Here is a 23,816-nt window from a genome sequence, read left to right on the forward strand (position 1 = left end):
AGAAATTGAAAATATTAAATGTACTATTACCCAGTTCGCTGATGGTACATCAATTCTTCACAAAAATGTTTGAATAACTTTGCTGTGTGTTCTGGATTAAGAAACAACTTTGAACACATCATGCATTGATTGACTTCAAAAGATAGCATTTAATCATTACATAACTAAGAGAAAACCAGTCTCGGGCAAATCACCGTTTAAAGCTTAAAGATAATATTTAAATGCTGATTTATTTGAAAATGATTATAATCTCAATGATTAGGCTGAGGAATAAGCTCAGCTTAGCATGGGGAATTCAAGCTTACACCTAATGTGTAGGGAAGAAAGTATATGCCTGGATAATTTGAAGCAATCTGTAAACCAATTGCATAATTATATTGTATTTGTTTGTTTGCTAAAATGCCTAATTCACTGGTAATTTATTTGGTTTGTCTATGATTGAATCGTCGTTTATATTTTGTTGAAGGTCCAAGCTGCTGCCTATATCATATTATTTCTTTTGGGAACACATGTGCAGATGAAATGCATATTGTTCTCCGTACACTACAAACTGTTATGTATGGATGTGAAGAAAAGCCGGAATAACTTAAACAATAAGTATCACAAAACCAAGTTAAAATAATATGTATGTTCATAGGCCATGACAAATAAATTATAAATTGTACGAATTGTTCCGGGTTAAATTGGTAAACGACCACGTTGTGTTTCTGTTTCATTACAATTTATAAGTGTTTCATTTACAAAAAAACTGAAATATTTACGCTAGATCAATATCAAACAACGAACATGCACACATCTCCGTCCAATTAAAGTGCACGCATTAATAAAAAAAAAACGTTATGGTAAGGGATATCGGAACATATGTCGGCCGACATCTATTGATTGACACTTATAATAGAGGGATTTATATTAACCATGCCGTTGCAACAGATATGCTCTTAATTTGATATCATGCATTGGGTAAGTGACAGCTGTTGGCCTAGGAAGTTTTATTTTATGAAATAATGAAAGGCGAACAAAACAGCAAAATAACGCTGGACCAACTCTGGTACGAGTTGAAGGTGACCTGTTTGCATAATGGATGTTGAATTACTTGTTTCATACGTTTTACGTTTTAAAGTGTTATTTTAAACTAAAACACAGAGCTAAAGATACAACGGAATCGTTAAGCGCCGCCTAATGAAAATGCTTCATTCAATACTTCTATCTAAAACATTGTTTTGTAAATAAATGCAAAATCACTTCGAATGTCGAAAAATTACATGTAAATAAAACGAATTATATTGGTAAGTGAATCGACAGATTCGTGTACAGTTGTAAACAAATGTCATTTCTGTAGTTGAATAATTGGGTAAAAAATCAATATGAACTTAATTGCAACATGAGGTATATGTCAAAACAAGTAATTTCACATATTATATCCAATACCAGATATAATCGTCAAATACAGTGAAAACAGTTTGTGACTTTAGCTGGGTTAAAATAGCAACAGCACTTGTCGCGTAGTCGGCTTGATACATTTTTAAAAAATATCGTATAAACCGCCATGTTCGTGCTTTCTTTCGATTATAGTTCATGTTAAATCTCAGGTTGTGTCAAGAATGCCAACTCCACCAGGATACCGGCGTTTGATTGACAGAGCGTATAACGAATGTTGATACATCAATCGTTCCACTCTGATATAAGACATTAACGAGGCACAACGGCGTCTGTGATTGTAAGGAAGCGACGATGATGAAATATTGGAACAACCATAAGGCTTTAGAACAGTTTAAAAAACATCAAGTAAAAATATAAATTCGATTTGCACATCGATATATATCTATATTAACGTTGTCAACTGTTGTATTTATCATCGGTATGATGAATGTTTTTATACAGGTATTTTCGACAAATAAATGAGAAATCAATGTAAAGACAGCACAAAAAAATTGCATATATACATGTAATTCATTCATTAATTGTAACATACCTTTCATCAGCCATCACTAATCGAATAATTGCGTATGCAGAGGAATATAAAAATGGAAATCCTGAAAAAAAGAAAATGTTGTTTTTCAACCAATTATTTGTTTAAACTGATATTTAATTTGATTCAGATTGAACATTTATTTACGAAAATGGTCAGTCGGCGTATCATAATGATACATGTTTTAATATATTCTCGGAAATGCTTTGATGGGTTCTCTTTGTGTGTTATTTTCATAATTGTTTCCATCACGCTTTATTTCCCTTTCTAAGAAGTGAAAGTAACATAAGCTGTGCACTTAAAAACATTAAGTTGACATTTAACCATACACTTATATAAGCAAATATTTCGATAACACGTGGAAAGCGAAACCGAAAATCACATATTTCAATTTCAAACTCACATTGTCATGCAAGACGTTTTTTTCGACGCCAAAATGTGAAAATGTCAAAATCAAGTGATACAAAAGCTAAAAAGACTTATTCTCAGACAAGCGTATCGCTGTTTATATTAAACTATTAAACACTACATACATTGGTCCACTCACCTTTTTACAATGAAATTAAAACATTTAACTGTCAAAAGCATTTAATATTTACCCCAACCAAATAAGTAGAACAGCAGCAGCCGTTTTGGGGGCGAGAACGCATTGGCGATGAGGCGATAGAGGTAAAGACCTTCACAGAACATCCACACGTAATTAGTGCTGTTGAAATAGATCTTCAGGAAAGATAAAACTCTGCACTCGCCCTGAAAATGCATATGTTTCAATGACAGTGTTATGAAACTAGACTCGCAAAATATCAACATGTAATTTGGGCATGATGGTGTGAATAGATCTGAACTGAAGACTTAGTCAACTATAATGTAAATTAGAAAGGATTTCATTCGTTAATGAAATCGTTAATTCGATTTTAATGATTGTAATGCATGTTCGTGTGACATTAATGCGTCTATCTGGTATGTCTTGGAATGAAAACAACTTCATTTAATATCGACAATCAAGGCAAAAATATTAGGATATTTGCCTCAGCTATTTTGTATTTTCTGGCTTTGATAAGGTAAATACCTCTCAAATAACATGATCACTCAGAAATACGATGACAATAACGAAAAATATCATATAAGCTTCCAACAGAAGCTGCTTTTTGTTTCCACATTTTTAGATGAAATCTATATTTGATCACTTTGCGAAAATTAACACTCTACAAGAATGTCAGAAAGCAAAGTCAGACCACCCGGCAAAGATTCAAACCACTAAAGCAAGCTATGTCTTGATATAAAGAAAAATCGCATATAGCTATTAATATATTTTGTTTCCTTTCAATATTTTGATATTAAATAGCATTGTTTTATTAATTATGGCATGAATATTAGATGATATTAATTAAGTAAGATTTCAACAAACGGTTAAGTATTACACATAAATAGTTTTAAGCCCGTGTTAAAAATCGTTTGACAATTGAAGATACCTAAACATTAAACGAATATCGGAAAAAGAAATGGCTGTTTACTATATTTACAGTTACTTATTACATTACAATTTAAATCTATACTAGTGTTTATTTAGAACGAAATTTTGTATTTAAACTCTCATACTCTGAGTCAAAATATATCCTTCCAGTGTTGAAAATGCAAAAAAATAAATGTGATATTACTTGATGTACGCGACTTCTTTATGCTGTACACATGACTATCAGTAAGTTCCAGTGTCATTTTTGGGACAACGTTATAGCCATTTAGAAAAGTGGCGTTAAAGTTAACATTATTTAGACCGTATATACGCCATACACAATGCTATGTTATGGTTTCACAAAAATCACCATAATATATAGGATAGTGTTAAGAGTATACGTATTAAACATAACATCGGATCAGAAGAAGACAAACATACCTGCATACACCACAAACCACGCAATCAAAATCGTGAATATGTACATATCTTGATTGACCAATACCATTTTTTTTATTTTAAATTTCACCCATCTGATCGAGTATTTACTATTGTAACGTTTAAACTAATTATTGTGTGTGGTCTATGGCATGCGGGGATTGAATGCTAGCCCATAATATATGTGCCACATGAAAAACAAACAAAACAAACAAATAATTTAGTTACTAAAATGACATTTGCTTCACATGTAATACAAAGTTATTGTCAGATTATTGTAGTGGTTTTGTATTACAACTGTAAATCATGAGAAAATTAAATCATATACTGTTTCGTTTCATGCCGCAAACCGCTTCCATAGAATCGTGGGCTACATTTCATTCCATCATGATAATGAAGTCCAGTTAGCATGGGCATCGCACCAATTGGCTATTTGTGAGATGAAATAGTAAGCGATATACTGAATGTAAAATACCGCATTAATTGAATTTATTACTACCAATATTGTGGTTTCTCAGAGATAAATGTGCTCATAATGTACGAAGACTTGTCACAAGCATGGCAATTTATCAGTTTATCGGCAGCTCAACGGTGAAGTGTGTATGTTGGTCTGTGAATCTGTGTGCCAATTTAATTCAAATTGTTTGTCTTAATTTGGGCAGCAATGCATACTTGGTGAATACCGAAGTTAGTATGTATATTAAACCCATATTATTCATTGCGTCTCGTACCCTTAAACATGTTTCAGTTTTCTGCGATTAATCAAACTTTATTTTTACTACATCTAAAAGTAAGAACTAATGAACTATAACGACTGCCATACACTGGTTTAATTGTTATTATGTGCAAATAAAACAAGCGCGGTAACTGTAAGTGTAAAATGCCTCTTTCGAAGTGAGACCCAAAAGTGTGATACTGACGAGGTTTTAATGAATCCTGCAAATGTATACTGAAACAATAATCTAAATGTCCATAATAATAAATGTTTTTCTATTGCAACATTTATTTACTTTATTTACACGAAGTTATAAATTTAACCAAACAAATCAACAAAGGACATTAACTCCGTAAAATATGTCTTACACAAACGTTATGATTCATGCACTATGCACTTTATCTTAAAGTCTTCCTTCATATTAAATGAAGTTTTACTTTAAGCCATTGAATTCTGTTTCAGTTATGATTTTCAAAAGTAACACTACACTATTTAATTGGTGTCTGCACACAATAATACCAAAGGTCTTCAAACACTGAAAATAATTTTAGTTAGTTTACTCGTCTATTGCTTAGCATGGTCACTGAAGGTGTATGCAGTTTTATCTAAATATATCCATGTGCAATCTAAATGTATATTTAGCACACTCAATTAACAAACCTAAAGTAATATGTCAATATAACAGAACAATTGATAAGTCTTCCTCTCCATGTTCTCTTACAAAAAATGAAGTTAATTTTAGTTCCCTTGTGATACTCATCGCATGTATTTATTTCAGTTCGTAACTGTTCTTAACCAATGTATTTTCTCTCACGTCCTCTCTCTCTCTCTCTCTCTCTCTCTCTCTCTCTCACCTGAACCCCAAAGGATTTAGAATATTCAGAAAAAGTGCGAGCTGATTCAAGAAGATTTGACCAAAACATTTACTTCTAGAGTAAAAACATGTTTTTTTAAATTTTAGTGACTTAGTGTTTGAATTCACATGACCCAGTTTCAATATCAGCCGAGATTTTATTTGGACAAATGTTTTGATACAATGTAAGTGAAGATTTGCACGTGCATGCGGCTAAAAAAGGGTACGCAATTGTTCACTTTAGCCAAGTAAGGAAAACTGTATCGCCATAAAGAAATTGCACTTGTAATGTGACTTCCAACATGTTTACAAGGTTTCACAAAAGCCATGTACGGAAAAATTACCTGCCCCTGTCAGCCATATTTTGGACCAACCAACACCATTTTCGAACTTAGCTGAACTATGATTTAAACATTTTTTGACGATTTATTTTGACGTCTAGTGTGTTAACAAGGTTTTACTATAGCCATATGAGGACAAATGACCCACACATAGCGGCCATGTTTTTCAACAGACTGGAACCATTTTAGAACTATTCAGAGATATCATAATAACTAATCTTCTGACTAAGTATAATGGCGATTGGACAATACATGTGACTTCTAAAGTGTTAAGGTTTTAATTTAGCCAATTATGGAAAACTACCCCGCACACTGGCTGCCATGTTTTTCATCAAATCGGAACCATTATCAAACTCATCAAAGATAATTATTAGAACATATGTTCGGACCAAGTTTCACGAAAACTCGACTTAAAACACATAAATTACACGGTTTTGCTATATCCATATAAGGAAAACCATCACGCCCCCAAGGCAACCAAGTTTTTCAATCAACCGCAACCATATTCGAATTCGTCTTTGATATCACTAGGACACATGTTTTAACCAGGTTTCATGAAGATCTGACAATACATGTAGCCTTTAGATTGTAAACAGATGAATGTTGAAGACTCAGGACGAATGCCGTACGACGGACAAAAGACGATCACAAAAATTCACCATGAGCACATTCTGCTCAGGTGAGCTAAACAATCAGAAAAGCGCTCTTTTTCCATAAGTAATGAGAAGACTGTTGTCCTCTATCTATGTGCACACTTTTACATAACTATCTTTAATACTCAATAACTTATTATCTCACAAGAATATTGACTGATTAGCAATTATTGTAAATCTTGACGAGATAGTTACGATTTGTTTACTCTGCACTTGGCGTAAGGACCTTTATCAATATATGAACTTTCATATAAATTACTTTACTATGTTCTGAATTGTTGTTATGTACAATATGAACACACGGAGTTTACAAACATCAAGTAAAGGGATATAATTCAACAAATACGGATTAAAGAGTTATGTTTCTTGTACGCTAAAAGTCCTCACAATCTAGAAATATCAAGTTTTATTTAAATACTTTTTAAATATTAAAAGAGTTTTGCTCTGTATGAGAAAAGTGACTAAAGGGCAATTACATCTATCATGAAGAGAGGATTATTGTTCTTGTTTAATATACTTTTCCTTGATTCCCTCTGTAAGTGTAATTTCGTTTTAACTCCTTCAATACTTCCCAAAATGATGGATGGAATGGAAAACTCGAGGACAGAAGGAAGGGCAATGCGATTTTATAAATATTAGTAAAATGGTAAAATTACAGTTGCTCGATGGATATGCCTCCCTTCTGTTTAGGAAAACACGTAAGTCTATACTAACAGACAGCGCTGCAATACAAACTAAAAACATCCGCTATCCAAGAAAGACGCCTTATCGTTTTGACTTAGTGCAACAACGGTCTATCTGCTGCTATTCATTTTATATACTGTAATCTAAACATGACAATACACCGCTTTTATTTGTGACGACATAAACGTGATAAAAAAAATGAATAAATGAAACCATATACCGAGTTTTTGTAGATGTGGGTGTCGACAACGTTCGAATTAGTGATACGGTCGTGCGTGATGGCGAGATTCCAGAGGATCGTGAAGATTCCGCTACTGATGAAACTGACGAAGAAGTTGACATGTAACCGTATACGATGCTGTCTGTTCAAGGACCTGGAGCAGTAAATAATGATTGATGGATCAGTGGAATGATCAATGAAGTGTAAGCAATAAAGTAACGAATGATTTAAATGAACGAATGAACACATTATTAATAAATTCATTAATAAACGAATCGATCGATCACTTAATCGATAAATAAATCAATCAATCAATTATTCAAGCAAGCAAACAAGCATGCAAAACATCAATACATCAATCAATACATCAATTTATGCATCAATATAAATGCATTAATACATCAATCATTACATCATGATCAATACATCTATCAATCAATGCATCAGTGATACATCTTATTACAACTTAAGATTTGTAGAGTTAATATTTAGGTTGATGCATTGGTACTCTGTTAACTGGGCAGTGTCATTGTCTGATTCCGATTGATAAAAAAATACTTCTACCAGTGCCGACTCGCATGACCTCTAACTATGTGAGAACTTTTAGACGTTTCGTATTTCCAAGATTCTCAGAACACCACTTAACATCTTGTCACATACACCAAATTGACAATTAAGAAACCAGGTCACAAAATACCACGCGATTACATGATTAATTCGTCTGTATATATTATGCTACTTTACGGACATAACAATGTAGAAACTTTAATGTCCATATGCTGTTATAAAAAAGTAGAATATCAATTAATAAGAAAAATGAATATTTTCTTCGTTTTATTTCGTTCCTTATTAATATCAGTACTTGTAAAACTACAGTCATATGTTCTGGCAATATCTATTTTACAGTACTGTCTTTTACTTTTGCACCGAACAATAAGAACTGTATATTATTTCGAGGTAAAATAGCGATAAAATGTGATAAGGAAAATAAGTGTATAATATTAATCAGATTGTATAACTGCTCAAGCTGATTATCAAAGCAGTAAAACAGAGAAATTATATTAAATAAAGATAAACACGTTTGCTTTTTCGTGTAAGTTACTCGCACTATTTTACGATAATATAAAACTTAGTCTTAAAAACCTGTTTTTGGGCTTTAGCTGTAGTTTGCACTTTTTAAAGGTATTAATTTTTCAACAGCAAAATCTGCGCCTGTCCTTACAGTAACTTGCGAAATTCGGCTTTGTTAGCAACTATATATGTATTTTATAGTAATTTTATATTGATATATATGAAACAGTGCAATAATGTTTACCATTAAACTATGTACGTGTGTTAAAACTTTTATAAGATACACAAACCATTAACCATAGGGATTACTCTCGCTGGATTATAATAAACAGAGGACTTAAGCATTTTTGCTTACATGAACTAAATCCTGACGGCCATTTAAAAAGAAGTTCACAAAGGGTACGAAACTTTTCACTTTTTAATAAATCTTAATTAAGTTAAATAACTGACAAAAGGAGTTAAAGATTACTTCAGGCAGTAGTAATACTCTTCAGTTAGCGATGATGAATTAACGCTCTAAATGAATTGGAATACACAGCATTCAAGAATCAGTGCAATTACAATAAAAAAGATGTAAAAAACACAAGCACAATTATGTAAGTGCATTTTCAGACAACCTTTATAAACAATGTTCATTGTGAGATTGTCAAATAAGATTTAATCTAGTTGTCATATTGTATGTCATGCAATAGCGTACTATGATCTATTGTTCATCAGAAAACATCACGACTAAGTATTGATCAGATTTAACGACAGTCTGTTTGACATGATTAATGTTGCATGCAACTACTAGGATATTGGTCATTGCAAGTGCCCCTTGTCCCTGTTGTTTTCCTCGGTGATTCTATGTTATCGGCACCTAGTACATGATGCTCACATTTTGTTTCTTGGACGGCCATTATGGATCACTGTAATGTGTCAAAGGTATGGACAAAGTCGCCAGGTAGCATCACTCACTCATATTATTATCTCAACAGTGCTTATCGAACCCACCAGCCATCGGAGCCTGTCACCTTGGAACGAACGGTATTTTCAAATCTATAATTATTTTGTAATTTATGCCTGATTTCTGCTCGGATCAAGAGAGCTTAAACAAATGACGGCTCAGTTGATAATTGTATTGGTTAGGCCAGTAGAATCACCCACAAATTACGTTTGAAATGCACGGCACATTTATTTAGATCAAATATGACGCTCAAAATGTTGATTTTTCTCCCAATTATTATTCACAGCAACTAGCATGTGTATAACTGTCTGTATAAATGTATATTAGGTGCGAAAGCAAACAATAGTCGTTTTAAGAATCATGACGCCGTTAATTAAATGACAAACAAATAGGGTAGGAGAAATGCATACATATTTTAATAAATATAAAAGAAATGATTACGTTTTACCATCTATACATCGTGAAACTATTTAGTTTGTTTTGTAAAAGTGTTGATAGCATTCGTTTCACAAGATGAAAGAAAGGCAAGTATTTGACGTATCTACAAAGCATTATAATGAAATCAGATAAAGAATATCACCAGACAATTCATAGCCTTAAATCAGTGATGTGTATCCCTGATGTATTAAACAATAACACATTTATTATTTGCACATTTAAAAAAAGAAAAGTAATAAGTCGTCTACATTTGCTGTTTACCAACAGGCTATTGAACTGTTGATGAATTCTGCTACGTTGGGCCTAAAAGAACACTACACTGGTAATGAGGAGGAAAAATACAAGTTATTGCGGCTTCTGAATAAATATTTATGACAGCCTAACTATTACATGTTTGCACTTATCAAGTTGTTGTTAATACATACACGTTTGTACATGATTTTTGAACACTTTTAAATGTAGTTTGTGTTTATTTAAATGATTATTTTTGCAATATACTGGCGCACTTTGACTATACCTTGCTTACTTGTATCAAAATGGTTAAAAGAAGTTTTGCCGATGTTCCAATAAAACACTTGAATTATTCGTTATGCCTGGGACCATTAAAAGATACAGATAGACAAATGTACCGCGTATCTCTTTGATTTGTCTTATTAATCCACAATGTGTCTCACAATTCTTAAAGTGGGTATGCACGATTTTGATATGTGTTAAATTGTAATATATTGATAATAATATGTTACAATAACACAAAATAGGCAAGAACAATTATACATTGAAGACGAATTTCATAAAATGCAACAAAGATTCCCCGAGCCGATTGTGACGAAGATATTTCGTAATAGTTTCCTACAATAACCGAGGCATTCGTCTTTTTATTATGTACGGAGTTAGTGTTCGTGTGTCGTATGAATAGATATCGTTGCATGTAATTAAAATGAATTCGTAAAACTAAATTAAGATTTACATCGTACATGCATGATATACATACTGGCGAATTCGACTGTACATACATTTTCGATTTCAGAATTAAATATCTGGCTTATTTCGCATTTGTCGACACATGTTCTTCTTAACTTTATTATTTTAATTTATATTGATATATATGTATAATATTTTTTTTACACTTTTTATATGAATTCATATCTATTTGACAAAATCGTGCATACCAACTTTAATAAAATTCTGCTGATAAACATATGCAATCTGTAAATGTGAAATATAAAATTTTCCTCCAAGGTAAGATGTGGTAGATTTTGTCTTGAAATATAAATTGTCCATAATTGCTACTGACACTGAGCAATTATTTAAATAATTTTATTAATTCTGCTTAAGCATTGGTAACTAAGCCAATATATAAAATAAAGGAATTCGTACTGTATTATATTTAAAACGTGTATTATTGAAACATTAAATGTTGTTGGGTTAACAAAAATTGCCTGGAATGAGTTTAATAAAATATTGTGAATGTGTAAACTTGATTTTTGCATAATTTATCATATTTAAAAAGGGTTCTTACACAAAACATGTTCATAATGAAAGTAACAATTTTCATGAAATTTAATTTGTAAATTTTAAAAATGGTCATGGTCATGAAATAAATGTGAAATTGAAAGGATATAATAATGTTTTCAAAAGACTGTGGTTATGATAGGTTTGTTTTAATTTCGTGGATTATTATAGTGGTTTAATGTTTACAGCATCAAACTTTCTGTAGAAAAATAAATTGGAATATCATGCATCAAAGAAAATAATTTATAACCAAACATATGTGAAGTCTTTCCTGTAATATGGTCTCTTCAGTTATCTTTTTAAAGAATGCAGTAGATTTTATATGCATCAATGTTATACTGTTATGTACCTGCGATGATATAAGATCTGCATGCAATCGATGGATGGAAGCCTAGTCATACATGTGTAAAAACGTCCAAGAAGAAATTTAACGCAAAATAGACATTTCATTAAGTTATATTTACGTTACGTACGCAATTTATGGTAATTCCATGATTGATAGAGTCAGTGCGGATCTCGTATGCAAAACTCAGACATTTTTATTTCGAATGCAATTTTTAATTCAGCACGCTAATGCACAACGGAATAATGCTTTAATTAAATTCATTGATGTGTGGTGTTGTTGATATGATTATATTTTCTGATGTTTGCATATGCTTGTGATTATGCTCAGAGATGTTAATAATTCGACATTGACTTACCAATAGCATTGAAAATGTTCGGAACCTACTTGCAATATGGTGCATTCCAGAGGTGTTAGCTAAACGAAATAATTCATACTATTTGATATAACGAATAGTTTTTTTCTTACAAAGATCAAGAATGTTTCTCCTGAAGGAGTTTCAGGCGAGTTATAATTTGCTATTTTACGTACGCATCGTGGGTCTCAAGAAATATGTTCCTATGTTATAGACGTGTGACTTAATCCAGTGCAAAAAATAGGGCTTGGCCGTATTTTCGTCAGGCTACAAGCGTTGTGTATCTTCTCTAACTGAATGTTGATAATAGGGTCATTACTTCGCGAAGAAATCTCAACTCTTGACTGGTTATGATAGCGTTCGTGAGAATATATCGAGTGTCTGTTTAAATCGTCGTAGGAAAAAAAACGAGAATGAAAATTTATTGTATACAACTGGTAAAGTCAGTAAATATAATTATGGATTTCGTGTTCATATAGTGTATGAATGCATGAATACATGACTATATAAAAATTTAATCATCTACAAACACAGACGCCATATACGAAGCTCTTTTCAGCTTATGCCATATATGCGGTACCAATAACGTGATTTTTTTTAAATGAAAATCGTCCTCCTCAAATATGCCGGATATCGGGTTGATGACAATTTCAGATTTTTCTTAAAGTGATATAAAGCTTTTATATTCGCTTTAATAGTTATTAAACATGTTTCAAAATAAAGCATGAGTGAAAAACCCCAATTAGAAAAGATTTGCATTAGCGTGTTGGCTGTGAAATAAATGTCGTATGAAATATGTTATGTTGTAACATAAGTGTAGGAAAAGCTGAGGTTTCGCAGTAACTCTTCCTATGCGATAATTGTCAAGTTCCTTTCGCAGTAACTTTAAATTATGCAATAACTGTGCCACGGAGTATAGAGACACAACTCCTGGCGCGATCACCCTTTGGGGGCTTAGAAGACAAAGCAACACACGCGTCTTGTATAATAAAAATTTTCACTTTATTGATTGACGCCAACAGATGTTAAATGACGTGCAGAAGACGAAGATGTCAAGACAATATACTCGAAGACGGTTATCTGCAAATAATAAAGTTACCTAGACATAATACAACGCATTCATTATATAAAATACATGATTTAAAAAAGGTCGTATAGGTCATGATACAAACAATATCTCATTAATACATGGTGGTACATTCATACAGATCACACGTATACAATCAATCAATTAACATAACACATTATGTGTGGTTTTCTTGCCCTTTACCAACAATCTAATCTTATTAAGATATCAAAAATTTACTGACAAAATATTAGGAATACTATTGATATTAAAGGAAAATTATTTCTCTCATAAAACTGACAATTATGAGGTTACAAAAAATATTACTTACTGCATATTGCTATCTGTAGTCCCCAAAAATGATTAACAGTCGTGCCAGACCCACAAGTTTCAGAGTCTACTAGCACATGAGTGACCAACCTACTTGTTTCAAGGTTCTAAGTACACTAAAGTTGGGCGACTTGCAATAGAAATTCAAATAATTAATATGCATGAGTTCTAGGCCTGACCAATCGACGTTCAAGAATGGCCCCTAAACATCAGGTCTAATTATAACTTTTGCCTTATATGGAGCATCCCTGCTCACCTTGGAATGCCCTGTGTCTGTTTATTCTAACAACAACAGTGACACTAGCAGAGGTTGCAGCTCGGTGAAACTGTCATTTTAATTAAAAATTATGGTCCTAGCAGACATGGGAAATGAACACAACACGCCCATTTATATGTCCACCCATGGCAGGTGGTTCCTGCAAGTCTTAGTCTCTCACAATAAGCACTTTAAAAACGACATTTAACTAAGGTAATTGCATCGTTAATTTATTTTGTCGTGGGGTTTGACATATCCTTCAGTGTCTCTACTTAACATCTTGGAAATAACAATCCAATGATTAGAAGTAACAACACAGTAGGCGTTGTGGATATTGACCCTTAATAAATGGATGTTGAAAACTTAAACATATGTTTCACATTCTTATAGACTGAGCGAATTGTAAGAAGTCAGCGTGATAATAGAGCGATGCAAAATTAGTTCAGTTAATATTTTGTATTTCATTTACACTTTAACTGGTGATATATAATTTTGATCAAATATACTCGTGGTTTAGAACACCAAGTCGAAATAGTGTCAATGCTGTTCAATAAAACGCTTCAACACAGTGCACATTTAGTGGTGTGTCACCCCGAACGGTCCATATACAAAAAATAGTGACCGGTCCATATACTCCTAGGTTTCTCTATCGAATATTACAGACTGAATCAGGTCATATAGATATAGAAGGACCAATATCTCTGAGGTGTAATATTGATTGATTTTGAATTTTTGAAAGCGGTTTCTTTTTCATTTATTATTATTTCTTTGTGTCGTATGGGCACAGGTTTGCGTTATGTCAAATAATTTGGTATTATGTTTTTGTAATGACTTTGTTTGAGAATATGATATTACTTAAGACGATTATGGCGTATTATCCAGGGCTACATAAAACACATTATTGAAACTCACACTAAACCAAACGTTATTTATCATAAATATTAGATGGATGTATCTTTGTGAACATTTTTTATGTTGATCTCTTAATATATTTTTACAATCATATCAGTTTTATATTTTAACATGCAGTTATTAAATTGTTATATAAAGATATATACCTTAAGGCGTCTTAGTTATTCAGATAAACATATATTAAGATTAATTTTTAAAACTTAGAACGCTCTATTTATCCAGTCAATTTTATTAAAACGTATTTCTGTCTGTTAGTTTCAAAACAAATGTTACGAAATCATGATACATTACAAAATACCAAACTACAGTTGTTGTTTCAAATTAACATAGGGACCTGCTTCAAACTTAAAGTGTACAGTATCTTGGGAATTATATTGCACGATGATTAATTATTTATCTTATATAATAAGCTAAAACTATGTAATGACAGCTATCTAGACGGCCTATAGACTAGTCGAATAGGTAATTGCTTTTTATGACAAATGATTGTTTTACTTATATCGAACGTGTTTATCTCATAGCCAAGCTTTACCGCATAACATTTTATATACATCCTGTATTCCGCGGCCACCGATTTTCGTGCTTTCATCTTAAACTTGTATGGGATGCATTTGCTAAGAGTCTTTTAACATATACACTGTTTCGCGTGTGTGGTTTTCTATTGGAAAAACACAAAGCAATATTCATTTTGACTCTCCTAATATTTGTATCTTTGTTCAATGCACTAAATTGTCTTTATTTCGTATACCATTACAATGAAAGACGCTGCAATGTGTCTAATAATCTCATTTATTTGCAAGATGGCAAAGGAATAAAAGTCGCGAAGCTTGTATAAAATAGCACTGAACTACATGTTCCTTAGTTAAATCGTTACCTATACGGTTCAAATAATGATATAAACGTGTTTCAAGTAAAGCAGCTTAGTTACATAAGGCATGCTCATTTTTATTGGTAAGTCAGAGAGTTCTGTATTCAGAAAGACTTTATTTAAACACATCAAGATAAAAAGGCGCATCTGATTGGTTTTTAGGGGATTCCAGTTTATACAGTGTTCGGTTCAGAGGTAGAGCACTGTTTTATGAAAAGTCTATATCTGCCTGTCAGTAAACAAAACATATAAGACATAATAAGCTTCGATATATATTGCATCGCTCCATAAGTGAGTATTTATTGCTTAAAACACGAAGTCAGCTTTGCTCAGAACCAGGAAATGTGTGAAGCCCAGCGCTTTAGTGACCTGCTTCTATAAAGTATCTATATACCAAACCTATTTGAGTTTGAAGCACTAAGGTGATGAAATGATCGAGAAGAGTTGCAATATTGGGTTAATCACAACGTATCTAAACCTTAAAAAAAATAAATGAAAATAATCTCTTGAATAATCGTTTTGACTATAGCAGTATCACATAAACATGTAAATATTGAATACATTTCTCTTTAATTTGTTAAAGTGAATAGCATAAAACTTTAAAAGCGGTGAAAGATGACTAAAACAGTTTTTTAAATATAATTTCTGAAAATAATATATTAATTCGAGTCCATATTCAATAACCAATCGTTTCTTACTGTTATAACTATGCTTTGTTTCAACAATAGTAACAAAGCACAGAGTCTGGTCCACTTTAAACCTCCTTTAAGTTATTGAAGTGCTCTAAATTTTAACCTCCTTTAAGTTATTGAAGTGCTGTTAAGTATAATAAATATTATATTTTGGTCTTAATATTGTAAATTGTTTTTGTATATTTCAATTGCAGTTATTTTAGTGTTTTTTTTAAATTATGGATTGAATTTCAGGAGCGAACCTAGTAATGTTATATTTCTTAACAGTTTCCGTACAACTTCCCTGCCTAGGGTCATTTAAAAGATTTGGCTTTAATGTAAGGCTTTACATTGATAAATGTGAACATTGGAACTAAATAGCTCAAGTAAAGAACAATAATACAATTAAAGAAATAAAGAGGTAATCCTCTACTGAGCTCGGAATACTGACCCTTGCAGCAAATGTAGTGCAGTTTTAACCCTCGGGCATCGGTGCTCATTTAGTAAGTAGTGTTTTTTATACTTTATAAAAGTAATCCTTGTAATGTCACATAATATAACGATAACAACAAAAATCTCCAAATTATTCAATTGTTTCGCGTTTGTAACGCTTATAATGTTAAAGGGATCTTTTCACGTTTTGGTAAATTGACAAAATTGAAAAAAGTTGTTTCAGATTCGCAAATTTTAGTTTTAGTTATGATATTTGTGAGGAAACAGTTATACTGAAAATTTACCATGGTCTAATATAGCCATTATATTCATCTTTTGACGATTTAAAAACCTGAAAATTATAAAGCGTTGCAACGCGAAACGATTGAATAATTTGGAGAGTTCTGTTGATGTTGTTTAATTTTGTGAAACTACGAAGATTGCTTATATAAAGAATAAAATACGTCTTTCTTACATCTTGGCAGGATGGCCGAGCGGTCTATTTGGTTTTTACTCCAGGACTCCAGGGGTCAGTGGTTCGAGCCCTGACGCGGTCTACTTTTTCTTCCTTTTTTAAATTTTATTCTTGATTTTTTACTAGAGCTTTTTAGATCCAATGTTTACATTTATCAATATGAAGCATTTAATGACAAACTTCAAAACATGCCAAAATCTGTGAAAAGGCCCCTTTAAGGCCTTTAAAAAAATATGAATATATGTATATTGCTGAGCATTGTAAATGTTCAATATTACTATTTTCTGTCAAATATCATAACTTAAATGAACATGCAAATATGAAATCTTTTTTTTTTTTTCATTTTGTCCATGTCCCAAAATGTGAAAAGGTCCTGTTAAATGAGACTGTAATCCAATGTTACTGTCCGTCTTGCAAACATGTTTTGCATATGATTTATATAAGTGATGGCGTATAGCACAATGTTTTCGAACTTATCATCGTTGTCAGCTTAAAGCTAAAGTTACAGATCAGCTCGTAAAGTCCCTTTTGAGTAGAAAAAAGCTGATGACAGTTACATCTCAAAGCCCATTCCTCCATTCAATCAGCTAGTTTCTTTTTAAGAAGAATATTTTCAATGTGGAATTTAATGCACACAATATTTTATTTTGATGACCAGAACAAAATGAATGGCTTTTCGAATACTAAAATGGTAAAATGTATTGAACTGATTTGCGTGGCAATGAATGCACTCGAGATTCGCTCGAGGATGTAAACAAAATAGTTACAAAAAGGATAGTTCGTTTTGATATGAATATTAAGATTTTCAGCTTCAAGATGAGATCTTAGTTCCGTAATACAACATGAATCATGTTGGCCAAGGATTTCAGTCACAGCATGAATCAGCAAACACTGTATTTATAAAGAGATTCCAATCCGATATATATTATGTTAGAGAAATCGTTTAACAATTTGTAATTAATGTTTAACTAATAAATATACTTGCGAAATTCAAGCGAGACCAACAGCTCAACATATAACTTATATTGCCGGTAAATCTTAATATTGATAAAATGAACTTTTATATGTTCAGTGATTGCTAATTAACGATCTATTAAATTTTCGATAGAGTACCATTTATTTGTGTATATTTCGTTTGATATATATTGTTTATCTGATGCATGTCAAACGTGATATTCGGCACGTATAAGAAAGGCATGATGACATATCAATGCATATGTTGACAGTGCTTAATAAAGCACATAATTCTATATTTCCTCGTAAATAAGCATAGAAAATTTTCAATATAAACCACAACCTCAACAGGTGTAAACATTTACAAGAATGTGTAGTAAGCATAAACATTATTTAATGATTTAGTTATCGTGTAAGGCCAGACATGTTATCGCGGTGTATCGCTTCTTTAATGATATCTTTCACTTAAATTACGAAATGTGCTTGTCTTGATGACATGTGTAGACATTGAACCGAGCGTGCGGGAAAGTTAACCGATATTCAAGTAGGATATGCTTATCACATCAAATTGATGCTGGGCGGATGTTTATTACTTGCTGCGGTTGAAATGCTACATGTTACATTATACTAAATAATCGTTTCATGTAGGGCTGTACTCTCTAAAAACATCATATTTTACTCGAAGTCAGGTTTGACACTTAAGACTGGTGTTCTGGCTTTCTCTCTTGGAGAAATTGAAAGGAAAAGAAAAGGTATTCACTTCTAAATACCTGACATATGATAAAGTTAGAGACAAAAGTACACATTCGCACTGAAAAAGTTATATTCCACTAGAAAATGGCCGGAAATTTTAAGGTGCAAAAACAGTCGATTTTGATTTATGTCAAGTTCTTTCTTGGTTTACACATGACATATATTTTTTATCGCTTAAATCAATTCAGCTAGGAATGACCGTTTAGAAAAAGTATGGTTATGGGTGTCTCTCTGTGCAAAATATTTTATATATTTTCGCTTAAAGTTGTCGCTTTTACATTGAATGATATAGGGGAATTTTATTGTGACCTACACTACCATCGGTGTAGTTGAATGGGTTGGTTTTCTGGCATGTTTGAACGTTCCCGAGCAGCATAGTGGTAACATCCCATGACTAGCGGCCACGATTTCTTTATGTTTATATTTTATTTCAAAATTACATCTTTGCATGAATATAGTGATTTTTGTTATAGGTTAAAAATGAACAATAGAATCACCATTTAACAGCGCACGTATATTCCATACACAAAGAACAGAAATCAATGGAAAAGGTTCTATTACATCCTCTAATATGCAATCATTGGGTTTAATAGAAAAAAAAAATCCGCGTTACCAAATACTTCCGTTAACCGCATCATGGCGATTGAAAAGCCCATATGTTATCCAGTATTTTCTATGCACAGAAAATATTGCAATAGAATAACACAGTTGATATTACAGCAGCAGTCGTGCAAATGTATCTGAATGTTATAGGATGTAAATTTATTGTACTTAATTAAAATACGTTATTTCCAATTTGAATTGAGTTTACCCTTGTTTAATACTTATGGAGCTATAAACGCGCGGGATTCGCTTGTTGTTCAAATAAATCATAGGTTTGCATTGAAAAACGTATATAAAATTTTTAGAAAATTGGTAATAATATACTTGTAATAAGTGGTACTAATTGAGCGCCACTTATAGCTGATCTTTTTTATATTGTTATGAAAGCGATTTTATGTTAGAATTATCGAAAACTAAACAACTAGATTTGATTCAACGTTTTAACCTAACTAGTAGGTACATTGATGACATACTTAATTTAGATTCTTTAAACAATATATTCACAAAATCTACCCGAACGAACTAGTCTTAAATAGATCGCGTCCATCCAATGCAGATGCTGCGTATTTAGACTAACATCTTATTATTAATGATAATACGATTAAGACAAGTTTATACGACAAACGGGACGCCTTTAACTTTGAAATTGTGAATTTCCCGTTCCTAGATGGTAACATCACTAAAGGTCCATCCTATGGTATTTACTTTTCGCAGCTGGTACGTTATGCCAGAGCATGTTCATGTATTAAAGATTTTAATGATCGCAATCGAATATTAAGGAAGAAATTGCTAAAACAAGTTTTTTTGTATCATAACCTAAGAAGTTAATTCGCTAATTTTCACTAAAAGTATGATAATTAAATTTCAAAATATAATGTTTCTTAAAAATGGCATTTAACTAATGGAATTTCCCACTCATCATTTTATGGATATGTTTTGAAGCGTGTTCGCAAATTACAATATCTTAAAGAAAATGCTTATATTAAACTTTTAAATTTGATTAACTCATTTTTATCAAAAGGATATGATGTTAACGTACTTAAAAACACATGCTTGTTGGTTTTCGATTCATTATATCTTTCTTCTCTTTAAATTTCGAATCATTAATGGAATTACCATTTTTTATGTTTGATTCTTAAATATTTAATCACCTAGGCTGGCTTTATTGGTAATTCAATTAAACAGTACCGCCCCTTTAATATATTTTTTTTATACTGCCCTTGGATTTGTTCACGTCATCGTGTCATCGCTTCTTCATTGCGTCATACGATACTCTTTCACTGTTCTTGGCTACATAGATTTTTTTGACGTCATCGCTTTTGTATTGCTTCTTACGACACACTTTCACTGTTTTAATCTACATACATAGGTCATTGGGTTTATAGCGTTCAATTTTATTATATTTTCTCTCTGACAAACGTTTCTTGTTTGATTTATATTTTAGCAGTCACATAAACAACCTAGCTAAGTAATATGGATCTTGTACACCCATTATTGCTGCTTCTTCTTGTATTTGCGCGATGATGATCTAAAATATTAACTTTATGATGCTATATTCTTAAATATTTTTTTAAAAAGAAGGGATGTTGTTGACACTTGTTCGTAGTTTCATTTCATCGTTCCTCAAAAAGTTGTAACTCTGTTGCTCTGGTCTCTTTATTAACATTATTTATTAAATGGTTATTAAATTAAATGCGTTTTAATTCCCTTTTATTATTGTTTAATTTGAGTTGCAATGCTATGAGGTTAAATTTTATTTACACTTATATGTATCATGACTATTGCTGGGCCAAGTGTGAGGTTTAGCGCTTTAAAACCGGTTTAACACCCCCAATGCTTTGCATTGACCGTTCCAAGGCGGTGACCCCAGCTTTATTCTTATATGTATTTATGTTGTTTTGTATTGTGCTGTTTTGTACTGTTTTGCAATTGGTCACTTGCCTTAAATAAAGGACCAACTAATTGTATATAATGAGAATGCAATACTGCTCCAGCAGCTGGAGATTCACTTCTTTATATTCATATTGTGTTCAATCATTATATTAAAGTTAGAAAAACACACACTCTAAAATCACAATTACATACATAATACGACTATTGATATGAATGTTTTGCATACAATCCCAAGAGATACGGGCCCAGTCATTAGTTTATTGAGTTTAAACCTATTTATTTTAGCTCGATTGCATCGAAAGCCTAGGGCTAAGTAAATACATTGAAGTTGAATAAATGTCATGCTTCGCCGTTGCATAGTATAACTGTTGAAAACAAAAACGTGTAAAAACACATCTTGTGTGCTTAATGACGTACCAGAACAACCTAGAGATCTAAATTTGCACAGTTGAAATATCCAAATATAAAGAAATCTGACAAATGTTAGTATAAAGGAAAAATTATAAAGGTAACTAAAATGGCTTTTATATTTTTCCTACTAATCCAACTGTATATGAATTTCGAAATGTCCTTCGGTTGAGATATAATCCATACACAATGATATTTCAACAAAACTTTAAATCGGTACACGTTTTATAGAACGAAATGACGTTCGTTCGTGTAAACGCTCTTTATTTCAACTACCATTTGCCGAGCGTTTGTTCGAAAACGTTTGATGGGAATGGGATGAATATTGTACACACTATGTGTGCTAATAATGCGCACGCTGAATCCAGATTAAAAAGAGCTATTGAGTTCCGAATATCATTGTGTCTTAAACTCTCATAGCGTTACTTTTAAACTAGTCGTATGTGTTTTGTTTTGATTGTAACGATGTCTTCCAATTGCTCTTTGAGTTTACCTGAGTTTCAGGTACGCACATTATTAAATATAGTACCTGGTGACCTTGTTTTTGGGCGCACGTAAACAAGGTACAAGATAAAACTTTACAAATTGTGCATCGATATATTGTCCAGATTACCATTCTGATCAAGTTTCATCAAGATTGAATAATACGTTTTGCTTCTAAAGGCGCAATATTGTTTTAATGGTATGGGCGCAAGCTTCCCAACTTCGAAAATGAGCTCAGGTATTGGCAATACGACATTTTTTATTGCGTTTTATCGAGGTAATTTAATGCATGCAGCTTCTAGATTTGTTACATGTATATGCTAGAGAGGGAGCAAGGTTGTTTTAAGATTTGACCCGGTGATCTAGTATTTAGATAAACGTGACTCAAGCTTAAACATGGCCTATATATTGTTACGGTAAACATTATGACATTTTTTCATCAGGATTTTTAGTAATTAATATAGTATCAATATTGATAACAAGTCGTTTTAAACATTTGACTCGATTTCCAAGTTTTTAAACGCATATTACCCAGATTTGTAAACGGTAAGATAAACATGTAACCAATTTTAATCCAGATTGGATACAAAAAAACAACATCGCATCAAGAAAGATAGCCAGCATACAAATGTCGACACACGATGTATTATTTAAGATACACGAACGCACGATGACGGACAACGGACATTACAGTTAACCATGAGTAATTCGGACTAAGTTGAGCTAAACGTATTGTTGTATTTTTAATGATCATAAAAATGTACTTCATTAAAAATCAGCAATGTGATAGAAATTACAAGCTAGTGTTTAATGTATCGTAGTCAAGTAAAGACATTCCCGCTTATGAAATCGAAGAGTGACAAGGCAGTCCGTGGAGCCAAGTGAATGTCAATAATCAACAACAGTTGCAGTTGTTTGGACACATTTAGGATCATCAGCATGTCAATTGTGCAAACGATATTTTTAAATTAAGGTTTGTCCCGCAAAGATGTGCAAGTAACAGATTCTTCGCCAGACTGGTGTTGTAAGATCTATGTTGTTATCTGTAGACCCCATTGGTTTGGCTATACATTATGATAATTATATTTCAATTATAGCCACCTGGTATGCATGGCGTTTATTACACATATTCTGCAAAGAGCAATAAGACTGCGATTTCAAATGCACACACTGTGCTAGTTATTTTAGAAACTAAAAATTAAATTGTATTATTAATCAAGATTAAAAAAGAATTGTTAAGCAGTTTGGTACAGTATGTAAACTATATGCATACGAAATATTCATAGCATAGGACTGACAAATTAACATCAAGAAAACGCAGTAACGCCATTAAATATCATGTAACCAACATAAGAAACTTAGTCTTTGAACTTTTCCATCATGGATCATAGCCGGATGATCACTTAATAAATAAATAAATCGGAATAATAGCAAACAGCAAACATATGGGAATATTAATTTCCATTTAAAATAAAAACAAAACTATTTGCATGCATATCATGTTTGTCAAGGTTGTTTAGCTAAATATTACGCGTGCATGCTGTTCATGATGTATCATCCGTGTTGAACGTCTCAAGTCGAATAGAATTAGAGGAACAATCCGGAATGCCATGTTACTTGACACTACCATTGAGAATGTTACAAGTTTTCAGATAATACTATTGTTATCTCATTTAGCACTTATACTGTATTTGTGTGAAATACCAAAAACAAACCACGAA

The 23,816-nt window shown here is 32.2% G+C and overlaps 1 protein-coding gene across 1 annotated transcript in view; it reads right to left on the reverse strand.

Moving 5' to 3' along the window:
• LOC127856172 (calcitonin gene-related peptide type 1 receptor-like) overlaps positions 1-23,816 on the reverse strand; it is a 198,154-nt gene that overhangs the window by 12,878 nt on the left and 161,460 nt on the right. The window contains exons 5-7 of the mRNA XM_052392236.1: positions 7,327-7,480; positions 2,569-2,719; positions 1,973-2,033 (exon numbers count right to left, since the gene is read on the reverse strand). Coding sequence (XP_052248196.1) covers positions 1,973-2,033; positions 2,569-2,719; positions 7,327-7,480 — 366 coding nt within the window. The remainder of the gene's footprint in view (positions 1-1,972; positions 2,034-2,568; positions 2,720-7,326; positions 7,481-23,816) is intronic.

This window comes from Dreissena polymorpha, chromosome 13 (genome assembly GCF_020536995.1).
Source record: "Dreissena polymorpha isolate Duluth1 chromosome 13, UMN_Dpol_1.0, whole genome shotgun sequence".
In the NCBI taxonomy this organism is placed as follows: domain Eukaryota; kingdom Metazoa; phylum Mollusca; class Bivalvia; order Myida; family Dreissenidae; genus Dreissena; species Dreissena polymorpha.